General features: G+C 40.9%; 1 protein-coding gene across 2 annotated transcripts in view; it reads left to right on the top strand.

The window, feature by feature from the left end:
- The first annotated feature begins 235 nt into the window (after positions 1–235).
- LOC308081599 (sodium bicarbonate cotransporter 3-like) overlaps positions 236–18,963 on the top strand; it is a 49,247-nt gene continuing 30,519 nt past the window's right edge. The window contains exons 1-6 of one of the 2 annotated variants that reach the window (XM_080457963.1): positions 236–369; positions 11,931–12,012; positions 14,175–14,318; positions 15,373–15,511; positions 16,279–16,439; positions 17,202–17,390. In XM_080457963.1, the coding sequence (XP_080314089.1) occupies positions 325–369; positions 11,931–12,012; positions 14,175–14,318; positions 15,373–15,511; positions 16,279–16,439; positions 17,202–17,390 (760 nt within the window). In that variant the 5' untranslated portion in view covers positions 236–324. Of the gene's footprint in view, positions 370–7,598; positions 7,842–11,930; positions 12,013–14,174; positions 14,319–15,372; positions 15,512–16,278; positions 16,440–17,201; positions 17,391–18,963 lie in introns of those variants that run through there. The other variant, XM_080457962.1, reaches the window with a different exon arrangement.

The raw sequence follows: 18,963 nt of genomic DNA, 5'->3' as shown, positions 1-18,963 counted from the left end.
CGATGGCCCATGGGAAAGACCCAACGGACTGAAATGAGTGATGAAGGATGTGATGCTTTGTTCAGCAGGCTGGCCTCGGCGAGCACAGCGCCCGCCCCTCTCACTCCCCCGACCAACCGTTGGCAACCGTCAAACAACTGCTTCGATGTGGGGAGACACTACAGCTGTCGCTCAAAAAAAAACGGGGCGGGTTTAATTCGTACTTATATTTGCCAAGCAGTTGTAAAGTAGTGGAGGTGGCTGACACGTCAAAGGAAGGGGGCATTTGGCAGTTGTTTCCAGCTTCTAATTCTCCCAGAGGATAGAAATAAACGGGCAAGACACATGGAGGAAGATACCAGCGAACAGATGCGACCTCTCCTGACATCAGTAGGTTCACTACTTTTCCTCTAGTCTACCTTTTAGCTGACGGCTAGCGCTCTCACTTTAGTAGCCTGCTCATCTATCAACGAATAGGAAGAAAGAAGAAGGGATGAGTAGCCTACTAGAGTAGATCTGGTTGTTTTCTGTGGACTTGCCTGGACTTCACTTGGGAGTCCCCGTTGAAATCGAAGTGTTGGTGATGCGGTGTAACTTATTAACCGGGGTTGGAACGAGCAGATGGACGTTATAAAGAAGAGTAATGTAGCTTTGCCTTTGTTGCCTGGGGACCATGCTTATGCCAGGAAGTGGTTATCGCCGGTTTCTGTTGAAAGGGTGATTCATACAGACAGGCAAATGATGTTGGGGAGACAATGAGAGAGCATGTGCTCCGCTCCTCTGACTGGTGCCTGACTAACAGATAATCACACAAAGAATTGTGCTTTTATAGTATTTAGAGTAGACTACTATTTGTGCATTACACGAGAGAATCTGCATGGGCAAGTTTATCACTGTCTTCCTTTCTTCCACTTGGGTATGAGAGGCTGAGAGCTAATATGGACCTCTATACAGAAAGACTACTTTTCTCTATAGAAATGTCCACAGCAATTTGAAGTAAGTTTTTCTATGATCTTTAGCATTGTGATTTTCAAAGTATAATACTTGTAAAATATTCAGGCTATTGTAGGCCCTGTGACATTTTCATTGGTCCAGCTAGTATGCAGAGAGATGTCACAAGAAGTGTGACCATTTACCCATGGTGGTCTGAAATGCTCTGCGGACAGGACACAGGAGATGATGGAGATTGATTAATTGTTAGGTTATCAACATAAATGCTCTCAAATACAACTGTCATATGCTCCTATTACACTGGGATTCATTCTCTGTCTTGTGTGATATTGGCTCATCAAGGAATGGCCATGAGTCAGTGTTTATCATCTTTCTGTCTCCCCAGTCAGTCTCGTACATTCACCTGGGCTAATCCTCCTTTACTTTCTGTTATTTTTAAACTGTGAGGTTTATTACAAATTTAAGGTTGAAGTTGATGCAAATGTAAGGTTAAGTGTTGCATTTGAACATTTAGTATTTCATCTCCCTGAACATAAGGAAGATGTGCATGGCACAAGATTCTATCCCATCTATTCTCTATTAATATCTTGGCTAATCTAATCTGTGTCTTCTGCAAACATTTAGTGTGTGGACAAGCTTTTTCCTTCTAGTCAGGCCCTCTACCCCATCCATTCTACTGTGTTTATGGTCCGCCTGTATCATTAACAGATGTGGCTGTTCTAATGCCAAGCAAACTGGACTGAATTCCTGGATAATGGTGTTGCCAAACTTGCATTGTTCTTAAAGTGAGGCATGACTTTGTCAAAGAATTCATGTTATTCCTGTGGTCTGAGACTGTCCCATGAATGTTTGTGAAGATCAACAACTGTCTCTCAAAGCTTTGAAATGTATACAAACCAAGACTCAAACCTACAGTATGTTGTTGTTGATGTAAATTCTGGAGTTTCTCCATAAACAAAATAGATTGGAGCCTGTTTTGACTCAAGTAAAGTGTGCTTATGTGCTATGCTCAAGCAAAATGTTATTACTACTTAAATACATCACAGGTTTGAATCCTTGTTCCCTGGATTTGGATATGAGTTCTTCTTTTAGACAAAATGTATTCTGTTCATATACCCTTTGTCCTGTACCCCACACACACACACACACACACACACACACACACACACACACACACACACACACACACACACACACACACACACACACACACACACACACACACACACACACACACACACACACACACACACACACACACACACACACACGTGTAACCAGTGTCTAGAGAGGCCTCCCAAGTGATGCACCCTGATGTCAGCAAAACTACACTCTTGAGGCCAGATGATCTCTGGTGGAATATAAGGCTCTACTTTTTGCTAGAATGTAAACTGGTTCAGGAAAAAAAAGTGCTGTCCAAACATTTCACTGCTTTGTTCAGTGTGTTATTTCCACATTTAAGAATACTTTGAGATTTTTGCCCTGCTAGCGGGCCAGCGGCAGAACTTTATTTGGCTGTACCCGTCGGTCAGTCCATCCACACTTTCATCTCACAAGATATCTTGTAAACTATAGGCTACAGTGTCATGGAATTTGTTTTGCACCTTCATGCTCCTCAGAGAATGGTCTCTACAGATTTAGGTGACGCCATGGCCTTTACTTTAGCGCTCCATTAGGCCAAAATTATAAATTGCACACAAATGTTTCTAGAGCTGGAACATCAATTCCAACATACATTTCTGATTACAATGACACAGCTGAGCTGACTCTGTTTACACATAAATATCCCTGCTCATTGAACAATTTTCAGTTATGCCACAGTTTAATTTGCTCTGCTATAATTTCACATCGACATCCCCCGTGACACTTACGCACGTGCACACGTGAACGCATACACGAACAGTCATCATAACATTTCCAGCTGTAAGGCCAGAGTCATTAACATCATGCTTTTCAGCTTGGAAAGTTTTCCTGGAACGATACACTCATGTTTCCTTGCTTATAGCTCCTCAGAGATGCCTCCTAATCCTCATTCCTCGCTCCTTGGAGCTGGAAGAAGAGACCTGGCATGACCGTCATAATGCCGGACTGAGTTGAACTTCCGGTTAAAGTGAGGACAGAGGCGGGAGGAAACATGAGGCAAGAGACTTGTGATCCGGCCCATGGGCAAGATGAACCCTACTGATTATGGTGACCCCTTTATGGTGATTTCCTCTAGCACCGCCCTGGTCAACATTTCTATTTGGGTGTAAGGAGCAGATTGGACTCTAGGGGCTGCTAACAGGACTGTTGACTCTTATGATGATGACCACACACTGTACAATATCGTCCGCCTCAGTATCTTCCCATAATACATTTTCACATCGTAGCATAAACGTGACGTTCTGACAGTCTCGCAAAGGTTGGGTCATGTTCGTGGAATGTGGCTGGTGCTTAGGGATGGCCAACCGATAACCGTTAACCGCCGTTAAATCGCCAACCGATTAATACTAACGATTAAAATTAATCGTCATTTTTTTTAATTATTATTATTTTTTATTAAGGGCCAAAAAGGTTTTTAGGCCAAGTCTACACCTGCAACCACACGTAACTTCCACTTTATTCTTCTTCTTCCTCGTCTTTGTATTGGTATTGTTTGTGTTGGAGCACCTCAGTGCGGCTGCAGAGTTCATGTGCAACCTCTTCCAGAGAGAGATAGAGACACTAGAAACTCTGCTGGAGACACAAAACAAACTCTGTAGACTTGGCCCTTAAAAATAAAATGTATTTTGGCCATAAAAACATAATAAAAAAATTATTTACGGTTATCGATTAATTAATCGTTAAGGCCTAACGGTAATCGGTTAATAAAATGTCTCCATTTGGCCATCCCTACTGGTGCTAACAGAAAATTCTACCTTTTTACTGGAAGTTTTTATGCAGCGGTTTTACAGGTTTCATGTGTTAAAGCTAAAGCTGAATCGATTCCTATCTGCTAGTCTATGTGAATGCAGATATGTGGAACATTTTGGAGATATTGTCAACACACATCTTCTGCCAAGCCCGGTCCAAATCTTCCTTTCAAAAAACATAAATGTTTTTGTATTCTTGTGGTAAAACAAATTCCAGCCAGTAAAGGTCACAAGGTTTGCACATTGTGTCAGGTAGACTCACTCAGTTCAACTTGCCTAGTCTGACAAGGTGGATAATTAGTGTTAAGCACACAGTGTGACATGTAATGATGATACTGTATAAGGCGACCAAAATCGTGCAGTGTGCAAGCACCCATAGTCTTTCTGTTTAATTGAATGCCTATTGCCTAATTGTAACTGGGGACTGACCGCACGTTTGCCTATTTGTCACTGGTGACTGACCACATTAGAAAGTTCAAAGTTGACACTGTATATCAGAGACTACTCCTTGGCATGCAATAAAACATCAGACTTGCCTTTTTGTTAGAATTCCTTTACTTTTTCACATCAGTGCTACTCCAATTTTTAAAGTGGCCGACAGCTCACAGTGGCTGCTTTGTGCTCAGCATTTCATGTAAAGTCTGGACTTGTAGCTACATAGTGGAAAGTGTTGCCTAAATTTAGAAGTTTTCTAAATTGAGAATTCAGTATAGTTAGAGTTTTCCAATTTTGTGCAATCATATATTTTCTGTCTTTTTGATCTGTCTATCTCATTTTGGAATTAATCTGTACATTTTTAGTTTGGGTCTTGTTAGCGGGTGCAGGAAGGTGATTGGTTTCTGCTCTAACCCTGACTTTAAAAAGGAGCTTTAGAATCCAGGAAGTATGTCATTGCGTTGGTTGAAACTCAGCAACTCAGCCTGCTGTCTGGCCTGTGCCTGACAAAGCAGGGCTCAAAGCAGCGGAGGTGCTCAATACAGACAATTAAACACACTCACATGGCACACAGACACTGGTACAGCTATTCATTGTAACACACTCTGTGTAACACATGCCCTCTCATATGCACACGAGCTGGATGGGTGACAGAGGTTTTCATGAGGTGAAGAAGTAATTTGCTCCTCACAAAGTGTTTACAAAGCGTTCCTCGCAAAGCGTCACATTCTCACAATACTACTCAGTTTGATGCTGGACCGTACAAGCAACCACTTGAACAGAACATAGTCCACGCACAGTCTACTGTTGTGCACGTGCTTTAAGAAACTTATCTTTTTTCATCTCTTCAGCTAGCTGGTGGGGTAGGGTTTAGGAGGACCGTGTCACAGGAGAAGTGGTGTATCATGTGTGGTGAAAATGCTCTCTGCCACCCACCATCCAGTCTCCAAGACTGGTTTGTATCATCTATCGGGCGAGCCAGCGGGCGGATCTCTGATGTCACGCTCATGTCACCATGACTCCGCCATAACCATATAAGGAGTTCCCAATGCAGCTACGCCCAAATATGGAGTGTGTTGTCTAACCTCAATGTGTCGTCATGGCATCAGGCGCAAACAAATCAGTCGGCTCCATCTATGGGCGCAAAAGGGGCATGCCCTTATTCGGGCATATACTGTTGACATCAGGGGCATAAAATATATGTGCATAAAAGGGACAAGGACTGACAGATATCCATATATGAGCATAAAAGGGACAAGGACTGACAGATACAGAGATCTCCATTTATGGGCATGTCAGTCGGATCGTGGTGTGACGTAGGTGTGAGGGCCGCGTAGAGGCCCGAACCTCTAGTGTTTTAAAGCAGAGTGCTGTAAGAGAATGCCTTGCTTGGCTATTCTAAAAGGAAAAGTTCAGTCAAGTTTGTAGTCATGCTTGTAATTGTATTCCGTTGCTCTCACTGTTGTCTTCAGTTTCCATCTGTAGAGAGTTTGCAAGTACATTCTGGTTTCCTCTTATAGAAGTCATAATAGAAGGAAGGGCTGAGGGAGAACTAAAGAGGCCAGGCTGGCTGGGCTATTATGAAGCTATTATTTATATTATAGGTCTGATTCCTGTCAAAGCTTTTTTATGTTTTTATGTTCTGGACTGAGCTAATCTAACCTGGGTAACCACACCCTATATTATTTCTGCATATGGTTTGATTGCTTCATGGAGTTACAGTTTTCTATACTTTTCAGCTGCACATGGATTGGAACCCCTGAGGACTTCACTGTATCACTTTACTGTTCTAGTGCCCATATCATATCATTGTCTTATACTGTCTCTTTAAAATTCTGTAGGTGAATTCATGTTTTCCATGTACTAGGACAGATCATTGAATGATATGTAGGCTATTAATATGCAATACAAAATATTGGAGTTACATAATTTCCCAAAGATTATTGTGACTTGGAAATAAGGTAGATGTTCAGTACTCTGTGTTTTGGTTAATTTATCAGTAATTCTCTATTGGTCCACAAGGGGGAAATTTCAGTTAGTGGGGGCGCATTTGGGATTGGGCCCCTTGTCTGCCCCCCTTCACATGGTGAGGACAGGATCAGAGTAGCATACTAAACCATCCGCAAGGTTAGTTAATGGAGGATAAGACCCTTGACTTTGTCAAGGGACTGACTGACCAGGTCAGTCTTTGAATTAATGGTTTCATATAGTTTTTTTCCTCTGAGCTCGGCTGGTTTCGTAAATAAGGAGGCTATCCTGGAGATAAAGCAGAATGCTGGATGGTTTCATAGTGTTTCAATCTCTGGTCTATGGAAGAGATGATCTATATATACTGTGTGTGCACGTCTGACGCTGTCCTCACTACATGTCACAGTAGCTCTAGAAGGGAACGTTATGTGACCAGGTGGAGTGAGACCTGTGAGAATGTCTGTTTGAAAATGAGAGGAAACCTGAGAGAGGTAGAGTGAGAGGGTGTGTACTGTGTAAGTGTGAGAGACGTTCTCTCTCTGTATGTTGTAATCCTAATAAAAGCTCTGTCTGTATTATAGGCCTGGTTATTTAGAACATGATGCAAAATGTCTTGAAAATTGATCCATTTAAAAGAACTACAACAATTGCAGTTTCTGGCTGGAATAGAAAGTTGTTGTATTATGTAGCAGTCAGTATTGTTATTATGATAGTCTCGCACCCACACACTGTCATCCCCTCATATTATTTTGTGAGTTTTGGCCTGTGGCTCTATGCTGTGATATTATCATTGCCGTATACAAATGCCTGTGTGCAAGGTCACAACTGAAAGAGAAACTTCTTGTGACATTTTGTGGTTCAAGTGTCTTCCGCTGACTATTCTCTTCTTGGTACATTCTGCATGCAAGGATTTACTGTATAATGTCAAACTGACTGCACAGCAAGATCCGGACCGTTAATTAGGGATTAATGCCCAGCTTTTTAAAAGGATTACTTTGAAAGCAAGTCATTTAGTAGTATCAGATATCTGGTTTGATATTGAATAAACTTTCATTTGAAGTAGTTGGACCACATTGTTGTAGTGAAGGGTTGATTTATAACTACAACTTTTTTCTTTATTTTTTGCTCTGTAAGCAATAGCATTGTATTTAAGTTTACAGTCCTACATACAGGGAGACAACCACGCACAGGATTGCACATGCAGCTATACACATATATAAATCATAGTTGATCCTCTCTGGCAACGGATGTAACACCTGAGAACTTACATATTTACTCCAGCATGCACCCACGGGTCCCACGTGTATGCAACTACGCAGCTGCTTTGACTTGGGCGGAGCAGATCTGCTCAGAGCTGTTTGCCTTCTGAACTAAACTTGCTGAGGTTTTAAACAGTTTGCCAGTACTGAGGACTAGGAGGATTTCAACCTTTTGGGGATTTTTTATATCATTTAGTTTTGTTTCTACTTCTGAAGTATCAGTATTAGCAAGGTTGAAATTGCTGCGAAAGCAGTGTTTAGAAGACTGCTGTTTCCTGCTGCTGGGTAGGATCAACCAGACATGGGGGACTTTTGGGGAGATATCGTTAATCACAGGAGGGTCAGAGCAGCTTCTATGGTATGTACCACTGTTTTATATTTTACATACTCATTTTAGACAGCTGACACTGCTGTATTATTGTTCTTCTTCAGAGCAACGTCTAATGAATACAATGGTAGACTGAGCTTAAATTCCTACGCCGACAATGTTCTCACTAGTAAGGAGTGGGACTGCAAGAGATTGGTGCCAAAAAAACACCCTGGCAAAAGATGTGACAAATATTCCTGTATCCCCAGAATGTCAGCGTTGAGTGGTGGGAAAGCCAAAGGGAATATGACATCTTGTGGAAAGAGACGACGCTTTTACTAGTGGTGCAAATTGGAATCCAAATTCAAACGGCAGTTATACTTCCATTTTGTGAGGCAGTGCAGTTTGACTAGTCAATATGTTTATGTACGGTATGTTTATGTAGTTTACACCTGTAAACTTTGATGTGACAATAAACTTGAAGTTAAAGTTAATATGCTGGAATGAAAGCTGAACAGACTGACAGCTCCACAGTAGACGGTACAGACTGCATGGATTTAAGACTGCATTTTATTTAACCTACAGACTTTTATTTAACCTACAGACTTAATGTAGGCTATCTTCAAATCTCGATTGTTGTCATTCCACAGAATAAAGGGTTAAACTTATTTGCACTTCAACACACATGAATGAAATGTGAAGGGTGATGCTCAGCTAAACTAATCATGTCATTCAGAACAAACTACTTTCATGTTATCTTTCTTGCTTGATTGAGAGTCTGGCATTTACTTACCAACATATTTGCAGCCCAACCAGCCAAATGGTTAGTTGGTCAATAACCATATTAGACAGCCAAACAAACTTAACAGTCTTACAAATGGGAACCATCTGTTTTGTTTTTTGCTTTATGCGAACCTCAGCTTGCTTCTAAGCTAGAATGACCCGCCCTCCATTATTGACAAACCCTTAGTGTTGTTGACAATACTTGATATCCATTCATCATCATTCTATGATCCCAGTTTCTGGTTTTGTTTGAAATTGGTTGTAAGAAAAGCCTGGAGGTGTAGTTGAAGTTGGCATTTTTTCAGTTGTGCATTCCCAACATATCCTTGTACATTAGCCAACACCCACATGATATTGTGTCAGTCCCTGCTACGATCTACTACTACTACTGATATTATTGTATTCTCTTATCTTAAAAAAAAAGCTGACATGACTAATGAGGTTCGTGCTGCTATGATTTATACCAGGGATGTTATCAGGAACATAAGATGCAGTAATCTGTTATTAATGCATAGGAGGAAAAAACTGAAAACGATAAAGGGAAAGAAAAAGGTAAATATGTATGTGTGTGAGCTTAAATGCACAAAAGGGTGCATTGGAGCACTTTTTGGCAGACCTGCTGTGAGGCTGTATTTAGCCCCTGCTATATTTCAGGTAGAGCTGTCCTGGGAACCACCCTGAAAAAGTCCAAACAACCAAAATAGCCATGGCACGGGGTCCGTGATCTAGCCTTTCATGACATTATCAGACTGCACCAGTCGCTGCGTCCTCTAAGGGTTATTGAGACGTTGTATGGATTACAGAATCTGGGACTGCTCTTTCCCTGGTTCTTCTAGTATGTGAAATTAAGCTCCAACATTTTCTGGACATTCTTAATGCCTTTCTGGAAGCTTGTGATCTATATAAAAGGTCTACAGCAGCTGCAACCATTCATCTCATAAGGGTGTAGTGATTAGTGAATAATTGATTAATTGAATGATGAAAATAATACTTTTAGTGAATCATTTCTAATTGTTGTATCATCATGACACATTGATTCTAATATATAGTATTACATTTGTGGTATTATTACATAATAGTATAACAAACATTTACACACTTTGTTCCACAATATGACTACAGGGTAAAGAATAGAGTGGTGTGCACAAAGAGCAAAGAATTGCTCATTGTTGGAAGACAAAAGCCTGATTTTATACTACTTAGTCGATAGTCGGTGTCCTGTGCAAAAAAACGGCAAAAAACTGCCGATCTACAATCTCACCATGCGTTGTTTTGCAACCGGACGATGGAGTATAAATGAAGATGGTTCAACTTTAAAATCTTAAAGTCAATTTAGATGATTTGAAGACTTAAACGAGATTAAACAAGATTTTGACTATTTTCAACTTTGACTGCTGGACACGTGATGAGCATGATAGCATCTACAGTCATTTTGTGCTTTATTACCTCATTTTACTGTCATTTTATGTCCTGAATTAATTACATAGATTAATCAAATAGTTGACAGATTAGTCGTTTATGAATGTAATAATTAGTTGCACCCTGGGCCTGGGGTGAGGATATGGTTGAAACCAGAATGAGTCTAGAAGTCCCCCAGCAGATCTAGCTTTAGGCTCTGCTGCTCCTTACATCGGAACAAAATGGTTTGAATTGCCCGACATTGCCATCCCCAGAGCCCTGCCACTAGCTGGGCCAAAATGGTCACTTTTCAATATACTGTAGATGTGAGCTAATGCTCCTTCACGGCTGCTCTTGTCCAGCATTTCAAAAATGCTACTACTACAACAACTATGGTAATTCCTGGAAATTGAGTACAGGTCATTTTAGGTCAGGGACTTTGGCTCTCTCCTCTTGTTCCCAGAGTCAACTCCACTATCTGTTGCAAATGTAATCTCTCAAGATAGATTCAGAGCCCAAATTCAAAGGACCCCCCCCCCCCCTTTTTGGCGATGGGTTCCCTTACCAGATTGGTTGCAATGACATAACATGGCTCTGTGTCACTTCTGTTATGATCTTAAGTTACTGTATCACAGTTGTTCTGTAGTCTGTTTTATTTTGGGTTGAGCACAAAGGCCAAATTAAGCGAACATGTCTACACTCTGTGTGTGACAATAAATAGTTTATCAACCACTTTGTCACCCTTTTGTTATTGAAGATAAGCACCGTAATCCCTTGATTCCAGGGCATTCACATCATAAAGTACAATAACCACAGGCTTAACAAACAAGTTATGTTGTACGTTTACTGTGTGTTTAAGTTGTGTATTTTAGTTATGTTGTGTGTTAATTCAGCCAAAAAAATCTTTGAAGCAGGCAAGCAGCTGTAGTGTAATTGTTGGCTTTTAGCATGCTGTCCTGCAGGAATGATGGGATCCGATTCCTCAGCAGTATCAGAGGGTTAGTTTCGGTCACTCCAGTAGGTGTGACTGTAGGAATGTAAATCGACAGATGATGATTAGTAGGATCTGAATGTCCGTTATCACTGTTGTGGCTTTTGTGTGGAAAGAGATAATACTCTGTCATAAAGTACGGTACTCATCAATAGCAATGCTGGAGCAGTCATTTCCTGTGATGGTCTGCTCTGGTCAGGGAGATCACAGTATACTATTTTCTCTACTGTAATACAATATTGTATGTGTGCACATGTGGTGTACAGTATGCTATCTGCTCTATGTACTGTATACAGTATGTGTGTGTGTGTGGTGTTTATTGTGTTTGTGTTAGCCATGTGGCTTTGTAAAGTTGAGGTGTTGTTGGCTTGTGCCCAACACAAATATTGACCTCGTGGCTGCAGGTGTTGGAGCAATGCCTGGCCTTGCCTAGATCCGTTTCTCGCTGGTCTGTCCTGCCTACCACCTCTCCCAGGCTCTGCCACCTGGAGTTGAGTCACATTTATTTATGAACTACATTTAATGAATATGTTAATCACAATGCTCTGCATTGCAGAGCATCAAATCATGAGAAAAACAAAGGACACGTCATTGTAGTAGTAAAATACCTGTGTTTATGTTGTAGAGGGTGTGCATGCACACATGATACATATGTACAGAATAGATATGTTTAAATTGTTTACACGGATACATGCATGTTTGCTCCCAGTTCTATTCGTATTTCCAGTTTCAATTCCTTTTACCGCTTAAAAAGAGTCTGTGAAGCAAATTGTTGCTTGTGGTTTTGTAAATATGCCGAGCATGTGCCTTCAGTGTAGATCTTCCCTACAGTGTACTCTAACTGATTGTTTTAACATGTTTTCTATCATTATTATTGTACAGCACTTCATTTCAAGGAAACAACTAATGTAATATAGAGTACAGTATTTTACATTGTTATTATACTAAATCAGTGTGTTTCCTCTCAGGGGAATGACGAGGAAGCTGTGGTGGACCTGGGGAAGACCAGTGCCACCCAACACACCAACTTTGAGAAAGAAGAGCTGGAGAGTAAGTGCTGAATGTGTTTACACATAAAACACCATGTAGCGAAAGACACACACACACACACACACACACACACACACACACACACACACAGACAGTAGCAGATATGTCTCAGACACTGTTTTATGTACCCCACAGACATTCAGTTATCGTTATCCTATCCCGTTACACACAAGCTGGTGCTTGACGCATCACATATTCTGGAAGATTTAACAACGTTTACTTTGTCCTGCTTGGCTGGGGATTCCTAGATAACGTCCAAGTGGCACAGGATGTATATAATACATCGCATAATGTTTCCGGCCTTCTTTCAAAGGTGTAAAAGAATGAGCAATGAAGTGTCATCATTGCTGAGGTCTGGAGGAGAATTATGTGATTTTAAATGGAAAATGGGTAGGAATCATCCATTCCGTGTGGAGTCTGTGCTTATTCTCAGTGTTAATATAAATATGACATGTTACTATATAAGGTTTGGCCAGTGTCATTTTAGCTGAAATTCTAGAAGTCTGATTGGAGAGGCAGATTGCACAACGTTGGTCTGTGTGTTGTAGTTACTGTACTGTACTGCTCTGTTCCACTTTCCACTTCACAACATGGACTTGATTACACCCAAGCTCTGGTCTGGCTCATTAAAAGGAACCAACGCATGTGCGTGCGGAACACACATACAGACACACACACACACACACACACACACACACACACGCACACACACGCGCACTGTATTCAGGTCTTTACATGAGGTTGGCAGCGTAGAATAATAAAACAAAGATAACCTCCTGCTTAACGGAAGCAGTGGAGGCAGAACCCTAAAATGTTCAATCAATCATTGGGCAGGACAGGAAACATCACTCTCCTTTTATAAATTCAATGTTTATTGTTGCTGTTGTGTCTTTTCTTTGCCAGGTCTCTCAGTCTGGATAGATAAAGATTAATATAGTCCATTGTCATTCAACAGCTGAAAACGGCACAGTGAGGTCAAATAAGAACATGCTTGAATTAATCACATTAAAATGTATTTTAGTGTAAAAATGGACATTCAAATAATTTTACACTCAGAGTTGAATCTCTGAGTAGAATTGGACTTGCCAGAGTCAAATTTACACTGGGGATTTTATTTTGTGGTCTGTATTTAGTTATAATTTGACCTTTTCATCAAGATGCATGTGGTAAAAGATTTAGTAGACTGTGTTCTGCTCGTCATTCTAAAACACACTTGGTAATGAAGTAAATTATAAATGCATCTCCAATCCACAAAGGTGACCAGCAATTCAGACTAATTTAAGCTAGCAGAGAAGTCAAAACAATATATATATAAATGACTGGCATGATGCAAGGGGTAAACTTCATTTTGAAATGTGTAATTGGAAGAATGCAGCACTTATGTATGTATGTGTATGGGGAAGAGATATGTGAATTCAATAAATCCAGATGCAAGTTATTGGGGCCTAAATGTGTTTGAGCCTGCATGTTCAACCTGCATGTTTGGGTCGGGGGAGAGCAGGTGTTGACATGTTGCATGTCTCAGTGGAACTGCTGGTGGGAGAATGGAAACAGGCGTGTTTATGCTACTGTAGGAGCTAGGAGGAAACTGGAAGATCTTGACTTAATAAACAAATGTAAAGCAATAAAATGTCAAGCAGTCAACAAGGAACAATATACTGACAATACATGTTGGGCTGCTAGTAATAATAGTAATAGTTGAAGGTAAGAAATGGCTCCATTATTGGTAAAAACTGAATTTATTAAGGCAAAAAAAGTTACAATGAATACAAAACAAAAGCTACAAAAAAGATACAATGAATGAACAGGTATTTACTACTGCACTGTCTGCCATTTATCTCTACCGTCTCCATTGACGTCAGTAGGAACACCACACAGTAAGGGATACCATCGCCAGCAATATAGTGTTTATAGAGGAGAGGAGCCTGCATGTCCCCTCGTCTCCTTTTTAAGTCTTCCGTTGTCTCCGTCCTCTGGATGAAAGATGGCCACTGTCTTTGTTCTCTAAACTCACTTGTTCTAATCTCAAGGGAACAAGGAACCCCCCCCCCCCCCACACACACACACACACACACACACACACACACACACACTGTGGGCAGCTGCATATCATTTAACAGTTGTTAACATCCAGCGTTGCTCTCTGCCTCCTCTTGTCCCAGGCCACAGAGCGGTGTATGTCGGTGTCCACGTCCCCCTGGGCAGACCCCCCCAGCGAAGACATCGCCACCGCGGACACAAGCACCACAGGAAGAGAAGGGAGCGCGAATCGGACAAGGACGATGGACGAGAGTCCACGACCTACGGTACGTTCAGCGCCACCTGCTCCCGCATTACTTTCACCTTCAGTCACATTTGACTCAAACGCTGAGCCACCCACCTCCTCCTTTGTGGAGTACATCTGCACATGCACAATAAAAAGTAGGATGACTGAAGCAATTGTTGCAGGTTGCTTTATGGCAGTGATTTTCAACCAAAAAAAAAAAAAAACATTTCAAGAATTTTCAGTTTGATACGCATTAGGCCACAGACCTACATTTGATAGGATTTTTATCTCGGGAACCCAGTCTACTCTGTAAAATCCTGTTTTAATTTAACTCTGGGTTCATGTGCATTTGCAAGTGGTGTTTATTTCCCCTCACCTTCTCTCTTCAAACAATTCCTGCTTGTAAGGGTGTGAAATAATTATTGCCGGATCCCTGTTCTTTTAAATCCAAGCCCTTTTCCTTTATATTTTTCTTGCTCGTCAGAAGCATGCTTGATTGATGTCAACAAGCAGCGTGTTGCACAACACCTCAACAGCGACTCAGCCACAGATATGCTGCAGAGCTTTGTAGTTTTGTATCTTTTGTAGCTGATAGTTTGAATGCAGCACAAAAACAGTTGCTCAAGGACATTTTGATAAGACAGAATAAACAAAAAACATCTGAAGCAGTAAAAGGAGTAGTTCACCCTAAAAAATACTTTCTATCAATTATTACACACCCCATAAAGCCTTGAATTCATGGCGATTTTTTTGTTTTTGTCACATTCCTAATAATAATTTGATGACCGGGTCTTTGGTCAATAGGAGATTCCTAAGCCAATTATTGGCTTAGGAATGCGACAAAAACTAAAAAATCCCCATGAATTCAAGGCTTTATGGGGTGTGTAATTGATTGAAAATATGAGTTTTGGGTGAACTACTCCTTTAACATAAAAAATAAAATGCTTACCCACAAGATAAAACCTTTAAATATAATTCAGCAAAAATCATCTACATATACTGAGACTTATTGAAATTTGTCTATTTGTCCAAATTATGGACACTCTTTTAAATCATATTGTCCAGCTACAGTATTCCTATCCTTCTCTCTTCAGACACACCTTCCCAGAGAGTACAGTTCATCCTTGGCACAGAGGATGATGATGAGGAGCACATCCCCCATGACCTGTTCACGGAGCTGGACGAGCTGTCCTTCAGAGACGGACGCATGCAGGAGTGGAAGGAGACGGCCCGGTATGGAGAAACACTTGACGCTTGATTCAGGCTTTATCCTGACCTGGTTCTTAGCTTTAGTAGGGGGCTATTTCAATCCAGCTAAAATAAAATATTCTTTTATGTTTGGCAAAAGCAGAAAAATACCTAGTAATTTTGATATTCTGGTACCAGGCCAGAATCTGTTTGTATTAGTATGTAGATATTGATTAAAGCCCGACCAATATATCTGCCATTATTTGACTTTTTTAACAACATATCATCATGTAGGCGATGTGTCACAACTTTTAACCACTTTCAACCTGGTGTACCTATTTTGGGTATGTCATTCTGGCTGGAAAATTTCAAAACATTAAAAAATGAAAAGCTTGTGGGGAGTTTGTAGATTGGCTATGTAAAGTTCTTATCTCTTAAGTAATTAAATAAAAATAAAGTTCAGTTTATATATTTTATATTTACTTGCTTGTTCATTGTATAATTAAAGTTCAATGTTCTTTACATATGAGAAGTTTTATATATGTACTAATAAATATATTTATTGTTTTTATTTTTGTTTGCTTATCAGTTAAATGTTCTCAAATGGGAACTTTAATCAAATCAGTTTTTCAAATTGATTACAAAATGTTACACTTTCTGACACTATCGGTCAAAACATCGTTAATTGCTGAGCTGGGACTCTCCAATATCGAGATTGGTATCAGACCCAAAGATCTGGCATTGATCAAATTCTAATATTGATGCATGTGTAGCTTGTTTTTAAACGGCTTACTTTTGTGCATGCATTTCAGGTGGCTAAAGTTTGAGGAGGACGTGGAAGACTGTGGTGAGCGCTGGAGTAAACCCTATGTGGCTACGCTGTCCTTGCACAGCCTGTTTGAACTTCGCAGCTGTATTCTCAATGGTACTGTCATGCTGGACATGAGAGCCAACACCATTGAAGAGATAGCAGGTCAGTACTGCAACCAGGCACTGCAGGGGTCAGTGCATGAGAGCTACTGTAACACCACTCTTGAGTCAGTGCATGAGAGCTAACACCACTCTGAGTCAGTACATGAGAGCTAACACCACTCTGAGTCAGTACATGAGAGCTAACACCACTCTGGGTCAGTGCATGGGAGATGACACCAGTGGTGTTAACTCCCATGCACTGATGATGACTCAATCAGGCAATCCGGTATAGACTCCCCCTTCTTGAGATTCTAACTCCCTCTTCTGTGGAAGTTCTTGATGTCCGACTTCCCAGTAACTGACAACATTGACACGTCATCATAGGTCACCAGTTCATTAATGCACTGTAACGAATTTTTTTAATATCCATTCCTGCATTACTAAATGCATGGTCAGGGACCACATTACACACCATCATACATCATAGGGAAAAAAAGCAGGGGGCAGTATATATAGTGTGTACAGTACAGAAAGACCCCAGGTTGATTCTTAATCAGGGTGGTGATCCCTGGTTCACAATCAGTTGAAAATCCCTGCTCTACACCAAACGGCTCACAATCACACACAAGTGTTGCATTGCGCCACATTGTGTGAGCGTGATTTGTTGTTTTCCCCGAGAATCATGTGATTAAATATAATTCAAAATTGTTGCCATGAAAAAAGTAAAACAAAATGAATAAATCTGTTCTTTTCAGTGAGTAATGTATACAGTAAATGAGGCTTTACACACTCACCCAGGTGTCTCTCACCCCTGTGCCCTCAGACATGCTGATTGACAACATGCTTGCGTCTGGCCAGCTAGAGGAGGGGATGAGGGAGAAGGTCAAGGAGGTCATGTTGAAGCGCCACCACCACCAGAATGAGAAGAAGTTGAGTAACCGGATCCCATTGGTGCGCTCCTTCGCCGACATAGGCAAGAAACACTCTGACCCCCATTTACTGGAACGCAACGGTGAGGCCACACAGCTCTTCTCATTCTCTTTACTGTAATGTCACTATGAAGAGTCGTTACTATTACTGATATAAATACATTCTCATCAGTACTTGGTAGGAGAGATATTGGTGTGAAATACTGCACTGCAGAAATAGTAACTGATAAATTCACACAATTGATGTTTTGGTGTACTATTATATTTTAATGATGCCATGGGGTTTCCTTCAACTGCGGTCATTCCTCTGCCATATTATCTTAACCAATCAAAGTTAGTGTCCAAAGTGTGTGGGGTCTGTAAAAAACATGTACCGGTAACATGCCTATTGTTTGAGGTAACAGTGATAAGACAACAGGACAGGACAAACAGGACTCTGATTGATGCATGGCATTCAGTTGGCATGTGTCGCTACCAACATCCTGTTGTTTTGGCATGTGTTTTTGGATTGAAGACGGACGTTTCTTGAAAGTTCTTGGCTTAATTATTAACTTTGAATCCCTAATGCCTAACCCCTTTGCCGACCTCTCAGTAAGAGGTGTAAGGTGGGATTATGGGATGATGTTGATGAACACCATATGGCTCGGTGAGTTCAGACCCCAGAGTGGGCTGGGTCTATCCGAACCCCCCCAAGGAACCCTGAGGGTCGCTGGACCCTACTTTGAGAACCATTGACATTCTTTTAATGATTAAGTGCTTTTGGTCAGCACCTATTCTAATAGGCTAAACTAATCCATGGCTGTTGTCTGCTAATATGTTGAGTCAGCTTGGTAAATAACTGTCTAATGTCTTGTGACTAGTGAGTGTGTCATCTGAGATCATCTGTGATTTATAAAAAAACAAGTCTATTGACAACGAATTAATATTTTCTTTCTTTGTACGGTAATGCAACCTAAAAGGCATAGGTCTGTCTCTGCTGCTGCTAACGTTGTGCAACCTTGTAACCGATCGTAACCGGTTTGTTAATTTGCTGCCTAACTTGTTGAAGTTGCAGCTTGGAACCTGTCATTTAGCTGTGGAATTATGGCATTCAGCACTGTTATGGCTCTTTTCAAGTACCACAAAGGGAAACCCAGAACCTTTCATATCCTGGACATTACCAGAATCCGTGAAGTTCTGTGATTTAGTTTAGTTTAGTTTGTTTCCGTTATAACCTGGACCACCCCTGAAGGGCGAGGTACGTTTTTCCAGTCTGATTTAATTGTTTTTACAGATGTACTTTAAGCACATCAACCCTTCCAGTCCTATTTTGTGATTGTCATTATAGTAAAACATTTTCCAATATTTTCAAAAACTTTAGGGAATTTGTTTTTATTTATTTTTTAAATGGCAAGGAGCCCCCCCCCCACATCATCAAGCTTAGATAGCTATTTTTGAACATTTGTGAAAGTATAAAATTGGGCTTAAGTGGTTAAATTGCATCTGGTTCCAGTGTCACCACCTCAGCTTGACTAATCCAGAGCAACAGAACCGCTTGCTCCTCCAATGGCTTTTCCACAACTCGGGGTTAGTAAAGCACAGTTACATGCTCCGGAAAATCCCCCGGTTCAGAAAGGCTTCCGAACTATAGTTTGGTGAGTCAGGACATCTGGAGGT

This window comes from Gymnoscopelus braueri, assembly GCF_963280865.1.
Source record: "Gymnoscopelus braueri genome assembly, contig: SCAFFOLD_200, whole genome shotgun sequence".
In the NCBI taxonomy this organism is placed as follows: Eukaryota; Metazoa; Chordata; class Actinopteri; order Myctophiformes; family Myctophidae; genus Gymnoscopelus; species Gymnoscopelus braueri.
This window is presented reverse-complemented; position numbering and strand designations above follow the sequence as displayed.